General features: G+C 31.7%; 3 protein-coding genes across 3 annotated transcripts; 2 read left to right on the forward strand and 1 right to left on the reverse strand.

Moving 5' to 3' along the window:
* The first annotated feature begins 8523 nt into the window (after positions 1–8523).
* On the forward strand, positions 8524–10415 carry LOC115885986 (zinc finger protein 528-like). Its single transcript, XM_030905021.1, has 3 exons — positions 8524–8937; positions 8998–9369; positions 9429–10415. Exons 1-3 carry the CDS (start codon positions 8611–8613, stop codon positions 9852–9854), a joined length of 1125 nt encoding a protein of 374 aa, XP_030760881.1. The 5' UTR covers positions 8524–8610; the 3' UTR covers positions 9855–10415.
* Positions 10416–11398: 983 nt separating this feature from the next.
* LOC115885979 (U6 snRNA-associated Sm-like protein LSm5) lies at positions 11399–13858 on the reverse strand. Its single transcript, XM_030905013.1, has 3 exons — positions 13689–13858; positions 13410–13606; positions 11399–13353 (listed from the first exon to the last, which is right to left on the reverse strand). Exons 1-3 carry the CDS (start codon positions 13729–13731, stop codon positions 13324–13326), a joined length of 270 nt encoding a protein of 89 aa, XP_030760873.1. The 5' UTR covers positions 13732–13858; the 3' UTR covers positions 11399–13323.
* An 874-nt stretch (positions 13859–14732) lies between these two features.
* On the forward strand, positions 14733–16263 carry LOC115885970 (V-type proton ATPase subunit E). The gene is made up of 4 exons (XM_030905002.1): positions 14733–14912; positions 15038–15213; positions 15442–15610; positions 15673–16263. Exons 1-4 carry the CDS (start codon positions 14880–14882, stop codon positions 15973–15975), a joined length of 681 nt encoding a protein of 226 aa, XP_030760862.1. The 5' UTR covers positions 14733–14879; the 3' UTR covers positions 15976–16263.
* Positions 16264–16377: the final 114 nt, after the last annotated feature.

A 16377-nucleotide genomic window follows, 5' to 3' on the forward strand; every position in this document is an offset into this window, starting at 1 on the left:
TGAAATATATCGTGGCAACTAATACGATGTCGAACACCTGGAAAATGCTTTAATAATGCAATCTAGTAAAGCAAGCTTTTAGATGTTTGCAAACCCATCCCGTTATAATAAATTCCCAAATAAAAATTTAATATGTGTATGACTATTTTAGTAAATACCATTTTAATTTTTTTATTTATCACCGCCTACTAATAAGAAAATGACATTTTAAATATTGCAGTAAATAGTGAAAATAAATATAGAGTGATATACAGGGTGGCCCATCAAAAACGTTCCGCAAGGCATAACGGCTAGGGTATTCTTTTTTTCATAAAATCCAAAAACACGTCAATTTTGTTTGTGAGGGGGACAACTTTTGCCCCAAAAATGATTGCAAAATCTTCAACCCTCTCAGCGGGGGTGTCATTCCCCAACTTTTTTCAAATGGGAAGGGGGATCAAGTGGTGCCGCTATGAAAAGAGCTTTCTATTCTCTATATTTTCCCGCCTCGTTTTTGAAAATCGGTCGAGTCATTGAGAAAATATGAAGGATTGAAATTTGAAAAGTTTATTTAAACATTTATCGGAGTAAATGATAAGGATAAATTCCTTCGACCAATTCGAGTTTTTTTCTTATTATTTCTAGATGTTTACGCATTTTTTCACTTGCCACAAGGTTGAACGATCAGGTGCGGTAGTTGCTAGATAGCTGTTCTGTGGCTTGTGCGTTGAAGTTCTTCTCAATATCGTTAAACTGACCTACAATAGAATTTCCACCAGCCCATACGTTCAATTTCTGAGGGTTTTGAGTGTGCACCTCGTGAAAACCCCTGGGGTTGTCCTCAGCCCAGTACCGAGAGTTGTGCCGATTAACTATATCGTTCAAAAAGAAAGTACACTCATCCGAAAAACACACATTAAATAGGAAATTATTATCATTCGCCACTCGTTCACTCATAGTTTCACAAAATTGCAAGCGACGATCAAAATTGTCTTCGTTAAGTTCGTGTACCAACTGAATTTTGTAAGGGTAGAACTTATGTTTTTTAATATCCTTTGGACATTTGTACGATTCACGCCGGTCTCATTGGCCTATTTTCTTGTATTCAGCGTACTATTCATGGCAACTTGGCCCAATACGAATACCTCCATCGCTTCATTTACTACAGGATTTTCCCTCTGCCTCTTTTTATTCATAACGGAACCAGTTTCGCGAAATTTTGCTACTAAAGCTTGTCGCCCACTTGGCCGTCACGTCCCGTCCCGTTCCGGCCCGTCAAAATACGGATAGGATTAAAACCATGCAAATGAATAGACTATCGCACATTAGCCCGTCACGGCACGGAACGGCGAGTCCGTCGACGGAACAGATTCCAGCTCTCCGACTCTCCCCGTCAAATGACGGCCCGTGCTGGGACGGGCCGGGACGGGCCGGCCAAATGTGCGTGAAGCCGGCCGTCGCCGGCCGGCGCTGGCCTGCACCAACTTGTGGAAGCCTGTCGATCGCATATACATATGTTTTGCAATTATTTCGGCAGTTGTTGTTGTTGAGTCCGAGAAAGCAGTCCTAAGAAAAAAAATTAAAAATGGACGATGAAAAATTAATTTGTTTAGTACAAAAATATAGGGAAATTTATGATATAACTGATAGTGCTTATCATAACCAGCTACAATAACTTCTTCATCAGAACTGCTGCTTTCACACATAGTGACCCAGTCACTGCTACATGTAAACTAAAATAAAAAGATCTTCGCAACACACGACCGCGACGTGACGGTTTGCCGGTTTCCACCGGAAAAGTGGGCGACCAAGCTCTCCGTCGCCTGCAGGCGACGGGCAGCTACGGTCCGTGCTGTGCCGGACAAGTGGGCGACAAGCTTAACTCGCGGACAATTTTGCCATAAAGGTGTTTGTCAGGCGTTTATTGAATATCTGCGCAACCCGATTGCCACATTCATTATTTTTAAAATAAAGTTCGATTATTTCCACTTTTTCTGCAAGTGAGTACACCATAATAATTGTTAAAAAGTTTAACGATATTGAGAAGAAGTTCAACGTATAAGTCACAGAACAGCTATCTAGCAACTACCGCACCTGATCGTTCAACCTTGTGGCAAGTGAAAAAATGCGTAAACATCTAGAAATAATAAGAAAAAACAGCAAATTGGTCGAAGGAATTTACCCTTATCATTTACTCTGATAAATGTTTAAATAAACTTTTCAAATTTAAATCCTTTATAATTTCTCAATGACTCGACCGATTTTCAAAAACGAAGCCGGAAAATATAGAGAATAGAAAGCCCTTTTCACTGCGGTACCACTTGACCGCCCTTTCCATTTGAAAAAAATTGGGGGATGACACCCCCGCTTAGAGGGTTGAAGATTTTGCAATCATTTTTGGGGCAAAAGTTGTCCCCCTCACAAACAAAATTGACGTGTTTTTGAATTTTCTGAAAAAAAAAGCCCTGGCCGTTATGCCTTGCGGAACGTTTTCGATGGGCCACCCTGTATATTTTTGAGAAGCTCATAGCAAAACCGATCATATGATTTACAAATAATATACAATATGTTCCATTTGAAAAAACATAACTCTCCTTCATATTTTCAAAAATATTTTGTTCTTAGAAAAACAGACTACGCCACTGTATTCTACTTAAAAAGTTCTACAAGAATCAGTTTTCAACATCTCGATATCGTCCACAATTACTGTCCTCCATTCACGCAGTTGTGCAGCTCTGAACTGTTCAAGAACGCGATACTCTCACTCACACTCACTGCAATCCATTCAATTGAGTCATAAAGTTCAGAACTGTTCCGCGCCATATGAAGGCACCAGGCTATCGCGCACAGCCAGGGGTGGATGGGGAAGTGGAAACCGGCCCGGGAAAAACAAGCAACCGGCCCAAATCCACAAAAAACAAAATGACCATAAGGAAGAAGTATATAAACGCTCAACTTGTAGATTGTACTTTATAATCATCTGCTGATGATGCTAACATGGTTAGCGAAACGCGCGTCCAGTGTAAAAGTAAAAGTGTTTTGGTGTATTGTGGTGATTTAGTGTTTTTATTTTGCTATAATAGTTATGGAGTCACTAAGGATCTTACGTCGCTTTAGTTAGAAGATGAAGCATTTAATTTTTGCTAATCCAATCTTTTTCGAGCTCTGATCGGGACCGGCCCACCGGCCCATCTTTCAACCGGCCCACCGGGAATTTTCCCGTTTTCCCATATGGCCCATCCACCCCTGCGCACAGCTCCTTTCAGAACCGTTCTGAGTAGCCCAGGGCGTAAAGCTCTGGAACTTGAAATTCGCGAATGGAGGACAGCAAATAACGGAGATACGGGGGTTATCGAGTTCCCAAATTCCAAATTTTTCGAAAAGACCCTGTAGCTCGGGAACGAAGAGCGCTATGAAAATTTTGTTTAGGTACAGCATCTTTCGTTTGATAAAAAAGTGGAACAGGTTTGTGCAAAGCGCATCCTCCTATCTTTACTAATAACGGAGATACCGTATGATATTATCAATCATGGCCTACTAATAAATATGATCTTTTAATAAATATAGAGGGATGTACATTTTTGAGAAGCTTATGGCAAGCCAGATCATATAATTTATAAATATACAGGGTGTTCCATTTAAGAAAACATAACTTTAGTTCATATCTTTAAAAATATTCTTTTCGTAGAATAACAGACTACGCCACTGTATTCTACGTAAAATTTCTACAATAAACAGTTTTCACCTTCTTTAAATCTTTAACAATAACAGAGATACAGGGGGTGTCCCAAATTGCAAAATTTTCAAAAAGACCCTGTAGCTCAGAAACTAGGAGAGGGCTATGAAAATTTCGTTTACGGCATTGTTTACGGCATTTGACAAAAAAGTGAGACAGGTTTGTCCAAACCGCACCCTTCTATCTTTACTAATAACGGAGATACCGTATGATTTCAACTAAAATGGGACACCCTGTACATATATCAGTTCATGTCAAATAACCTTTTAGTCACGTGACAATCTTGACCGGCACAGCGTTGCTCACTTTTACATATTTTCTTTTAATCGAAATATTTTAGGAAACAAAAATAAATTAATTATAAATATATAAACAGTTATTATTTACATCAACAAAACTCACCTTCTTAACAGCACTTAAAGGACATAAAGAGCCATAACTATCACTTTCCCGTTCAAAATATTCAAGTTGCAATGAGTTTTTTACGGCTATTAAACTATCTTGTACACTACGCACTAAATAAAAAAAAATAAAGTGTCAAAACGAATGACAATGTCAATAAATAAATAAATAAATGTGGCACAGTGCCTTCTATTAAAAGATCAGCCTACGGGCGGACTTTTGTTTGCTTCATCAGCTGTACATACTTAGATATTGGGTTAGATTCTGTTTCATATTTTGTCGGTTGATTTTTGGTTTTAACTCTTTGATTTTTGGTATTATTTATTATTGTAGTGCAAAAAACTAATTATTTTGGTGTTGAAGTGACATAAACTACTACCAGATTATGGTCACTCTCGGTTTCGCATAAAAAAATAGAAATTTTAAAAATTACACGTTGTGCAAGTGATTTAACCTAAAAGTGCCCATACATTTTTTACTTATCGTGATTTTTGTGTGTGTTTTTTAAGACTCTAACAATTCATCAATAAAGCTTAAGTGGAGTGTGTTATTGGTGCTATGCCTCATCTTTGTTGTGTTCCTGGTGGAAAGGATAGTTATTATACTAGGCAGCCTAAAGTGTCCGGAAGAGCAAGAAAAGTGGGTACGAGTTATAAATCAAGAGAATTTTATTAAAAATATCTTTAATAAATTTAAAAATATTATTCTCCCATGATGGTATTAATGAAAACTGGACAATTATGTTTATTTTATTCATATTGTGGAATCTCCACTCCAAGTGTTGCTGGTTTAGCTTCGATAGATTCAAACACGTAAGTAGGTATTATGAACTAGGGAAAAATAAAGAATATGTGTATTAGAGATCATGAAAAAGATTATTATTTTGAGTTCAAATTTTAAATTGTAAAGACAAGACTGATACAGTTTAAAAGAAGAATGTGTTTTTGTTTGATAATATATAATGTATGTTAAGCATAACAATATTTGTTCAGTAAGTAATTTTTAATGAATAGTATTGATTATTTATAATACCAAATTAATATCAAATATTTAAGTGATGGCTGAATACAATATGAATAAAATAACAATAAAATTGGTATATTTGCATAATACAAAATTAAGTTTTAAGAATAAAGGTGTTACTAAAAATACTAAGAAATTCATATTTCTTTGTTTTAATTGGTCTAATGCTAAGGTCTAATGTTATTTACATTTTACGTAAGAATTATACCGTATCATCGAAAAAAATCGGCGTCTAGTTGGCTTGGAAATGAACATCGATGACATTCCCTAAATAACTGTACACATAAAATAATTAACTAGAATTTTACAATCTTGGAAAATTTGATATTCTTTTGAACCTTGATTCTAAATATTCTAAATTTTTTGATTTTCTTGGAATTTAGGTTCGGGAAAAACGCTGATTGATTTTTCATTTGGTTTTTCATTATTTTTATTTGATTTAAAAAAACAGTTCGGCTAACATTATAGCCTCCATCAGTGTTGTGTCATATGAAAAAAAATAGTGTCGAATATAATCCAAAAATTGCATATAAAATATTCACACCACGCACATAATGTTTACTGCGTACTTCCATAGTCAATGTAGATAATTTTAGTGTTAAGAATAATAATTTAAAAAAAATATGTGGTCATCTTTTGATAAGTTTATATTAGTTTATTAATTGCAGTAAACATTATGAGGTGTGAATTATATTGTATATGTAATTTTTGGATTATATTCGACACTATTTTTCTCATATGACACAACACTGTGAAGGCTATAGTTAGCCGAAACGTTTTTTTAAACCAAATAAAAATAATGAAAAACCCAAATGAAAACTTAATCAGCGTTTTTCCCGAACCTAAAATCCCAAGAAAATCAAAAATTTTAGAATAATTTAACATATAAAATGCCAGCGATCTTCAGTTCATAGCATCGCTGACGCTTACTTTTTTAGATAATATTGTATTATTTCTAAATATAATTTTTCGAACATTGATACTTGCAAAATATACATATAAATTTTGTGAATGCAAATAATAATACATCACTATTAGTAGATATTAAATGTTTTTGTTAAATTAGATCGATTTTCAAACCCCAAAATTTAAAAAATATATTTACATTTTACCCATTATCTTATGTACCTATACATTATTTGTACATTGTAAAACATTTGCTACATTTGTATGGTTCATAGTTTATTTGCCAAAGTATTTATTACTATAAATAGGTATATATGTTGTAGTTATTAACTGTATATTATGTATATTTCATTTAAACTATATCATTTTTAAAATACAAACCAAAAATCTGAGGAATAATTATGTTTTCCATGTATTCTACAACATATTTATTAATCCGTTATATCTAACTAGCGTGACGTCATAAATCTCGCCCGTAGGCTGATCTTTTAATAGAAGGCACTGTGTGGCATAAACTTGACATTTTTGCAGCAGAGCTACCATCTGAATCCCCAGCGGCAAATTTAAACTCCAGTTAGTCAGCCCGGCGGAGAATATGTCCATGGCTGGCAACAATAGTTTTAAAAATCGCCCCTTAATTACATAACTAAAAGTTTAATTATTGGTATCAAATTACCCTTATTTGCGTTGATTTTCTGTAGCAAATATCAGACAAATATGTATTTGCTACAGAGAATCAATGCAAATATCAAATAGACAGCGATCGTCATTTCCAAACCAACTCTGACGCCGTGTTATGAACTGAATGACCGATAAATACAATTCTCTTAGGACGAGTTATTATTAATAAACGAAGAATTATTATTAATAAAACACTAAAATTACACTTTCCTGCCATATAAATTGAGATTTAATACACCTATTCCTCCATTCAATATCATTTGTAAACAATATTCCAGAAAATACTTAACTAATTTGCTAGGTATTTTCTGCCTAACTCAATATAGGTATGCAATACTAATCCTTGGCACAAAAAAAAATGAACGTCAAGAAAAATTACAGGACAAGAGATATTAATAATTGGAAATAAACAAAAATAGTTCTCATCCTGCAGATATTTCTCTTGGGCTTTCTTAACTAATTTTAGAGTTAACCAAGGTCATTAAACCTACACAGTCTCACATCAAATTATTTCACTGAAAACGTTTAAAAGGCACCTCGTCTTTTTATCTCGAAAGTTGCAGGAATTTCAGGATGCGTTGCGAATATTATCTACTTGTTTTACAACTTTACTGTTTAAAACACTGTAATTTCATATCTACATTGCTAAGTATAAACATTGTAAAAAAACGTAATCCTAACTTTTTAATATTTGATTATAGAGTAAAAAAAGGCAAATATCTCACTGCGGAACCTATAAAAAATATGTGAATATTTCCAATATTTACATAATGTGTTGAGTCTTTTTAAAGGCTGCATAAATACCAATAAAAGATTGCGACATCTTCGGAATTAGAACACCGATTGTTTGTTTGTATTTCGATTTTACATACTTTTTCTTTCCCCGTAACACATAAATTTGGAGCAAACACTGTTTACAATAAACACTTTTACGAAATAATCGATACTTTTTCGCAAAATATAAATATTCTCAGGAAAGGATCGTTTTCTCTTTCAACTTGTCGTAATTTAAATTCTATGGCATCAATCGAGATCTTAATATAAAAAGTAATGAATATACGAATTCTTCTACTCATAAAAGCGTCTTTATACCGTTCCTATGGCCCCAAAAGTTTTATGGTTACCTATATATAAACTCAAAACAATAGACCAAAATTAAAGGAGTCTTACCTTATTTCTACGGCAAATATTTTGATTATTACACGTAATTCTATCACTAGAACTTTATTGTCACCATTTTAGACGTTCGTTCATTTAAAATAATGTTAAAAACTATCAAAAACCGACCGTTCCGAACGGAATTATTAAATTATCGTCCATTTTATTCCGAGTTTATTCTCGACTGTCAATTTTCTACAAAAGTGTGGCTCAAAAAGCCGCTTGCTATGCGCTCGCGCAAACACTTTTCGGACAAAGAAAATAGCGAAGCCTGCCAAAGGGCTTTGTCACATCGGAAATTCCTTTATTTTCTTTTATATTCAGTGATTTTATGCCCGCTAGAAACGAAAATATTTTTGAAATTAATAACGAGCCCCGTCAAAAAAATGAAATCAAAACAAAAAATATTTTTTCAATTATTATAGAAATCTGTAATGGTAACATAATTGCACATAATTTTCTCTTTGAGATCAAAAGCTAAAAAGAATGATAATATTTTTGTAACATTTCAAAGCCTCAAATTAACATTTTTTAAATTAAAGGGAAGTTTATAAACTTTTTGAGTTGCGTCTATTTAAAAATTTATCTGCAACTGACAGAGATAACATGACATGCGACATCTACTGTCAAATAGAAAAGCAATTTTCAATTTTTTGAACCAGCTGATTATAAAACTCTTCCTACCTCAAACAAGTAAACAAAACTTGAGTTTTATTATCTTGAAAATGAGCGAAATTACTGTGAAAAGTGCGGAAGATAGTGAAAAGGAACCGGAAATTATTTATTTAGAATACCAAGGAAATATGGACACGAACGAGGAAAACATTATATTAGAAGTGAGCGAAAAAGACTTTTCCGAAAACGAAGATGATAAAAGGCATACAAACGATCAGCATTGTATAAGACTACTACATCGCGATTCTCCAGAGCTAGGTAACATAGAGGAGTATAAAATGGATGATCACAGATATGCCAGTACCCCTGATAATATAGAAGACAACAGTACGGTAGTTCTATGTGAAACAACGTACGATTCAGAAGTTTCTGCTGATGTATGGCTGTTCTTTCAGATATATTGAAGTATAAATTTAATATCTAACTTTTATTTTTAGAGACAAGACAATATTTTAGATGATATACCAACTGAAATATTAGTTTACACTTGTCAACCTGTGGATCAAAGAGAACTAAACAGGTATCCTTGTAAAGGATGCGATGCAGTGGTAGGTTGCATATTCTGTCTTAAATCTCATTATGAAAGTATACATTTAAATCTGGGAATAATTCAATACAAGTGCGAACAAACGACATACTTGAAAAATTACACAGAGATTTGTCACAAATGCAATTTAGTTTGTGAGAGCAAAGAAGAGATGATTGAACATAGGAAGATACATTTTGTGACTTGTGATGTTTGTGATATGTCCTTCGATAGTGCACTATTTCTGTCGAACCATTGTAAAACAGCTCATGAAAAATTTGAGGTAAAAAGTTTCTTTTATTTTAAACATTTATTATAATTATTATCTTATTTTTTTTCTAGGTTATAATAAGTTGTGACTTATGTGATCAATGGTTCAAGCACCTGTATCTTTTATCTGATCATTATGAATGTTTTCATGATATGATCTTGTGTATAGTTTGTTTCAAAAGATTTTCTTCACGAGAGGAATTAGACAAACATCATAATTCCCATTCTATAGTCTTGAGAAATACCGGTTCTGTTCTACCTTATGCCTGTTCGAAATGCAATCAAGCGTTTGCTGAAATTTGTGATCTATCAACGCATCTAACCAGAGAACATTCAAAAAGGAAATCTGATACAGGTGGAATCACTACGAAGTCTAAAACTGTAAGATTGTCGAAGGTCGAATCCATCTGTGACACGGGATGTGACAAAGCCAAAGCTAAATATCTTGAGCAGGTCAAACATAAAAGATTAAAAAAAATTTCAAAGGGTGAAGATTAGCAAATAGACACATAGTAATAAGGTAAACTTTAAGACATTTATTTAAGTCTGAGCAAAAATAGTCATTTTTACTAAATTATATCATTTTGGACTTTATGATATCTTTTTTTATTTATTATTTACAACCATATGAAGTATCTTTGCTTTTTTTTGATGCCCTATGTACAAAGTTTTATTTCAAAATGTATATAGCTCCTGTACACTAAATTAGAACTTATTTACTGTTTAAAGTAAGTTGCTAGATTACTATTTGTAGGAAACTTCGTCAAAATTTGTAAATTTATAAGATGAATTACGTAATAATTCAAAAGCAACATAATATACAGAATGTTACAGACACAGTAAAAACGGTTATTTATACATAATAAAATAATGTTAGTCTTCCTTGTTTATAATTAGATGTTTTAAAAGTACCTATTCACTTAATAATTTTTTAACATACATTATATTCTAAAAACACTGTAGGTACATAGTAAATACAGGGTGTCGAAATATTGCGTGGACATAGAACTACTATATATTTTTGGAAACTAAAAATAAGTTTATTGGACAAAATTTACCTCTATACAAAAGTGCTTCGTTTGTCCGCTAGAGGGCATCAAACTTTAAAAAATTAACCACATTTTTTAAGATATTTTAAGAACCGCTATTCCGATTTTAATGAGATTTTGGGTGACTATGCTTTGCTAAGTGCTTTAACATTTGACTTTCACAAAAAGCAAGAAAAAGTACGGGAAGGGTGAAAACAACCCCCACCCCTACATATATTTTAGTGTAAATATTTTCCAATTCCACCGACGACAGATTTTCTTTTCGTAAAATGGTCCCTCTAGTATTTACTACATTTCTTGTCTTTTGTAAAAAAGGTCATGTTGCATAGGTTTTGAGAAAAAAAATTTTGGAGAATTTATTTTACCAAAGCTGACCTCCAAAATATACAGGGAGTATCCAATATTCCGTGGACATTAGATTTAGGTATTTTTTGAATCAAAAAAAGTTAATTGCACATAATTTACCTTTATACAAAAGTGCTACGTTTGTCCGTTAGAGGGCATCAATAAAAAATAAACTTAAGTAATTTAAAATTTCTTAATATTTTTATGAAGTTTATTGTAAAAAACAATTTGGGATACTAACATAAAATTCCATACTTTTGCCAACTAGATTATTAGAGCATAATAGATTTTATGCGGCTTCATATGCGACAAAAAACATTTTTTGGAAATCAGCTTCAAAAAAAAATTTTTTTTTCAAAAAGCATGCTAGGTGACGTTTTTTTTTTATAAGAGACAAAAAATGTAGTAAATACTAGAAGGACCATTGTATAACCAAAAAATAAAAATCGGTCGTCGGTGGAGTTGACAGACGTACTGTATTTTGATTCCAAAAATATACAGTAGTTCTATGTCCACGGAATATTGGGATACCCTGTATAAAACGGCCATATAGTGGTTGATAAATATTCTCTAATATATTCATTATTTATAAATTTTTTTTTATTTTTTTTTTAAATATATTCATTATTTATACTATTACTTGCTTTTTCTAATTTGGAAATCTTAGTGTATTTAATCAAGTTTGGGCAATTCCATGATTACTCACGGGAAATTTAGAATAACAACAAAATTTTAAGAAAGTGTATTTTGTCCCTCATATGGGCTAGGTCAAGCTTTAGGTTATTATTTTCACAGACAATGATTTGAATTACTGTTGTGATACAGAACAAGATATTGAAATTTATAGTGATTAAAACATTAATAAAAAATCTATGATTATCCACAGGACATCAAAAAATTTGGATTTTTAAAATTTTGTTTTTAATAGCTTTTTTCTATGAACCTATACAAAACAAAATACATTAAGTGGAGTTGGGAACTTACATGTGCTGAACTTAAAATTAATTTGCTATAGCTGTATTACAAGATACAGACAGATATATTTGGGATATAAATAATTTGTTGATTACTCACGGGACACTACAATTTTAATATAAATTTTTATTTAGATTCAAAAAAATAACATAATATTTGATAGCTAAATAGAATAACATTGAACAATATTTGAGTGCTTGGAATTAAACACCTTTTTAACCTCAATTTGATAATTACTAAAATTCCTAAAACTATGAAAACTTGTTGTATTTGGTACTCTTTTAACTAGATTCCATTTTTCATCTAATTTAATTTTAGCTGCTTCAATTTCATCGGAATTTATTAGGATTATATTAATTTTCAATTCTATTCATTTATAATTTTTAATTTTCAATTATATTAATTTTTTAATTCTCGGCATGTTTATTAAGATACGCTTGCCTTAAATTTTTGTCCGCATTAATTTTGTCTCGATACTTTTTAACCGGACTCCTAACTCGTGCCTGCCTCTCATGATTCTTAATTTTTGCTATCTTTAAATAAAAAGAACCTATGACCGTTATTTTGTATTGATGTTTTCAACAATTATTTTTAAAAAAAGTCGATATTAACTAATAAGTAATAAAACTGGCGATGGGTCTTGTAATGTTAGTAAAAATGATGTTTTTTGATATTTTTGGTAAAATAATAAACGCATTTCTTTAAAAAAGCATGTTTACAGCAAAATGTTATGCTGTAACTTTTAACTGATTACTCATGGGACAGTTTAAACAAATTTAAAAAAATATATTTCCAAGAATCTTAATACATGTTAGCCAATATATTATAGGATTATAAGTTTGATTCCCTTTATACTGGTTTTCATAGAAACAACGACAAAAATTGAAAAACTTTTCTTTTTTGATTACTCACGGGACAAAAAGTTGAGCTATATTTGTAATTAAATTAAAGTAATTTTTACTTACATTTGGCACAAAAATACACCAGTACACAAAGGCTTGACAACAAAACAGTAAATGACGCGCACCAGGCCCAGAGGTAGCGTTCTTTTGTTTTTCCATGGCAACTCTTCATATAAAATGCAATTATTAAAGATTTTTTACAAACTAATTCTAATAATTTATCCCTAAATTTTTTCGCGAAATCTGGCCAACTTAGATAATATAAGATAATTTTTTAAGAAATTTGATTCTTTTTGAGGCGTATGATGAGAGTTTTTTCAGTAATTTAATCACTTAAAATATATAAAAAAATTAACGTCGTACATGGAATTGCCCGTTTGTAAAAATATTTTTTTCCTGAAAAATACTGAGCATTGAAAATAAAACCACTTAAAAATAAGCAATTAGTGATGTGTTTTAGTTCTGAAAACAGTGTTTAATAGTTGCTCTCTTAAAAGTTACATAAAACCACATTGTACGACTATGTGTATATAATGAAAAAATGTGGTTTCAGTAAGAATTAGCATTTCAAGTAATAATGCTTAGTAACTTGTATATATTACATGTATGTTAAGAAGGATGTGATTAAAAATAAACAATATTTTTCCAAAAAATAAATATCTGTTTTTATTCTTAAACCTAAATATTAATATTATGTTATTCTGGCATATCACCTCCCGGAACTAACTGAAATAGAATGTTTTCGTTATTACATAAAATCACCCAAATAAATTAATATTTACCATAGTAATATTATTTCCGTTTAACAATATTTGGTCTAGTTTTGTAACGCGCCTTCCTTCAGGTGTTGTCTCGTACTCCGTAACATCTTCCAGTAGCATGTTAACAAAATCATCAAAGCCTAAAAGTGTTCCTACAATTTCCTTATCGTTTTTCATGATAATGTGGATCCGAGAACCTATGCATTTATCGACCAATTCTAAAATTAATGAAGAAACCGGTTAACGTATATAAAACAATATTTATAACCTATCTCTAATAACATTACAAAATAAACTCACCTAATGGTAATAAAGTGGAAGAACTCACTGGCATGGTACTCATTTTTGAATTTTATTTGATTAACTTCAGAGAAAGCTAATTAACTTTAAAATTAGTGAGCAACTTTCAAAAATGCAATAACAAAATTTGACAAAATTCCAGCGTTGCCAGAGACTTTTCCAAAATTGTACTATTCTGTGGTAAAAATGTACCAGATTTTGATCGATTTGATCGAAAATGTACCAAACAAATCGCGCATCAGTCAAAGTCGTCTCGGTACTGTCAGCCACAGATAGAAAAAGAATTCTTGGCAGGGTTGGCAGAATATAGTTTGACTTATATTTGATAGAGGGCGATACCGGCGATGTAGAAAACGAAATTAGTGATGAGCGGTATTAGGAAAAATTCTAAGGGAAAAATTGTCGATTTTTTTGAACTTTCGATATTTGGAGTGTAATTTGCCGATTTTTATTCAAAAAATTATTGTTGTAATCAGTGTTTACTGTTAAAAAATGTACCAGAAATGTAAAAAATGTACTTTGGTACAAACGGTTCCAAATTTTCCAGATCTGTACAAATGTACCAGCTCTGGCAACGTTGCAAAATCCACAATCCACAGTCCACAGACAAAATCCAATAAAAAATGCATAGGACAAATGAACTATTTTTTCTACGGTACAGCCAACCTCTCTTCCAAGTTTCATATTTATTTTAAAATTATTTAAATGGTTATCTGTATAAAATACCGCAATAATGTGATATTTAATCATTTAGTTTTTTAGTTATTTGAATAAACGATAGGCACAACATGTTATAAACTATCTCCAAAGATAAATATATTTTTAAAGCAAATAACTTAGGCAACCAAAAATACATAGTTTGATAAATATTATTTTATCAGGAAAATAACTGTAAATTGCAGTTAAGGGAAATATATAGCTTATCAAATAGAAATGGAGGTTTAAAAATATATAATTTTCCTTTTAATACAGTTTAATTTCAAGAAATATTAAATAAATATGCTTAAAATCCCTAGAAAACAGTTTAAAACTAACATCACATGACATTCATTTGACAATTTTGATAATCATATGATCAATCGACACCCGAATTTTATTTCGAGTTCCAGCAAGGCGTAGTCCAGAGAAGTCCTAGAAGAAAATAAGTTGTATTAATTCTTTTCTTTGATTAACCGCAAGAAATCATCCACCATGGCTCTCAGCGACGCAGATGTACAAAAACAAGTAAGTAAATTCTTGATTTTACACCAAAATGTTCAGTGTACACATACAAAAAAGATGTCTTATAAAATTTTTGCGTTTCAATAAGCCCTTACCAAATATTAAGAGCATAATTTCTATTCATGCAGATCAAACATATGATGGCTTTCATCGAGCAAGAAGCCAACGAAAAGGCTGAAGAAATCGATGCCAAGGCTGAGGAAGAATTCAACATTGAAAAGGGGCGTTTGGTTCAACAGCAGAGACTTAAAATTATGGAATACTATGAAAAGAAGGAGAAACAAGTAGAACTACAAAAGAAAATGTAAGAAATTAACTTGGAATTGCAATATTTCTATATATTCTAATAGGTCATGTGATACCTATTTGTATTCATTTTAACAGTTTAAGTGACATAATGCTTCCTTTAAGGATTAATTTTAATTTGTATTGTTTTTATCGCTTATGCCTTACAATGTGAATTGTATGAACTGGTATAAATAACATTTAATTACAGTATTTGTTGATACAATCATAATAATGTTTGTTACAGTCAATCATCCAATATGTTGAATCAAGCTCGTTTGAAGGTATTGAAAGTCAGGGAGGATCATGTAAGGGCAGTTTTAGAGGATGCCCGCAAAAGATTGGGTGAAGTAACTAGCGATCAAGGCCGCTACGCTCAAATCATTGAGTCTTTGATTCTACAAGCTTTATACCAGGTTTGTTTGTCAACTAAATTCAGTGAAATATTTAATTATCATTACCAATTCTTTTTATTTAGCTTTTTGAGAGTAACATTGTTGTACGTGTCAGACCACAAGACAGAGACCTTATTAAATCTGTCCTCCCCAATGTTTCCACCAAATACAAGGATGTGACTGGCAAAGAAGTCAACCTTGTCATTGACAACGAAGTGCAACTCTCCCAAGAAACCACAGGAGGAATTGAACTGTATGCCCACCACAATAAGATCAAGATCAACAACACTTTAGAAGCTCGACTGGAACTGATTTCTCAGCAGCTCGTTCCCCAGATTCGTACGGCCTTGTTCGGACGTAACGTAAACCGTAAATTTACTGATTAACTTTGTATTATATCGCCATCCAGGTATTATTCGAGCAAAACAATAATATATTTAAAGTTAAGATTTTCCAAAACTCCTTTTTTGATTCCAAAATGCATTTTATCATTTTACTTTAGAGGTAAATACGTTTTTGTGTTGTATATAGTTAAAAAAACATTGTTGAATTTTATGCCAACTGTAGAAAGTATTATAGTGAATTGAAATCGATAGATTCATCTATTTCTTAGTTTGTGGTTTACATTGCACTTTCCTGTATTGTATGTTATGAAAATATATATGTTAATAAACTCGTAGTGTTTTTTTAGAGTTTGGATTGGATTAAATTAGGCAAAATACTTATTAATATTCAAATAAATGAGAGGACCTTTTAATTTCTCTTTAAACTTAAAATTAAAATATTAA

This window comes from Sitophilus oryzae, unplaced genomic scaffold, assembly GCF_002938485.1.
Source record: "Sitophilus oryzae breed Bouriz unplaced genomic scaffold, Soryzae_2.0 scaffold_465_pilon_pilon, whole genome shotgun sequence".
In the NCBI taxonomy this organism is placed as follows: Eukaryota; Metazoa; Arthropoda; class Insecta; order Coleoptera; family Curculionidae; genus Sitophilus; species Sitophilus oryzae.

Coding starts and splice junctions, on each gene's coding strand:
- LOC115885986 (XM_030905021.1), top strand. CDS start 8,611: ATGAGCGAAATTACTGTGAAAAGTGCGGAAGATAGTGAAAAGGAACCG. Junction 8,938..8,997: donor ATTCAGAAGTTTCTGCTGAT/GTATGGCTGTTC, acceptor TTTTATTTTTAG/AGACAAGACAATATTTTAGA. Junction 9,370..9,428: donor CAGCTCATGAAAAATTTGAG/GTAAAAAGTTTC, acceptor TTTTTTTTCTAG/GTTATAATAAGTTGTGACTT.
- LOC115885979 (XM_030905013.1), bottom strand. CDS start 13,731: ATGAGTACCATGCCAGTGAGTTCTTCCACTTTATTACCATTAG. Junction 13,607..13,688: donor TTCCACTTTATTACCATTAG/GTGAGTTTATTT, acceptor CATTAATTTTAG/AATTGGTCGATAAATGCATA. Junction 13,354..13,409: donor ACGGAAATAATATTACTATG/GTAAATATTAAT, acceptor ATTCTATTTCAG/TTAGTTCCGGGAGGTGATAT.
- LOC115885970 (XM_030905002.1), top strand. CDS start 14,880: ATGGCTCTCAGCGACGCAGATGTACAAAAACAA. Junction 15,214..15,441: donor GTAGAACTACAAAAGAAAAT/GTAAGAAATTAA, acceptor TGTTTGTTACAG/TCAATCATCCAATATGTTGA. Junction 15,611..15,672: donor TTCTACAAGCTTTATACCAG/GTTTGTTTGTCA, acceptor CTTTTTATTTAG/CTTTTTGAGAGTAACATTGT.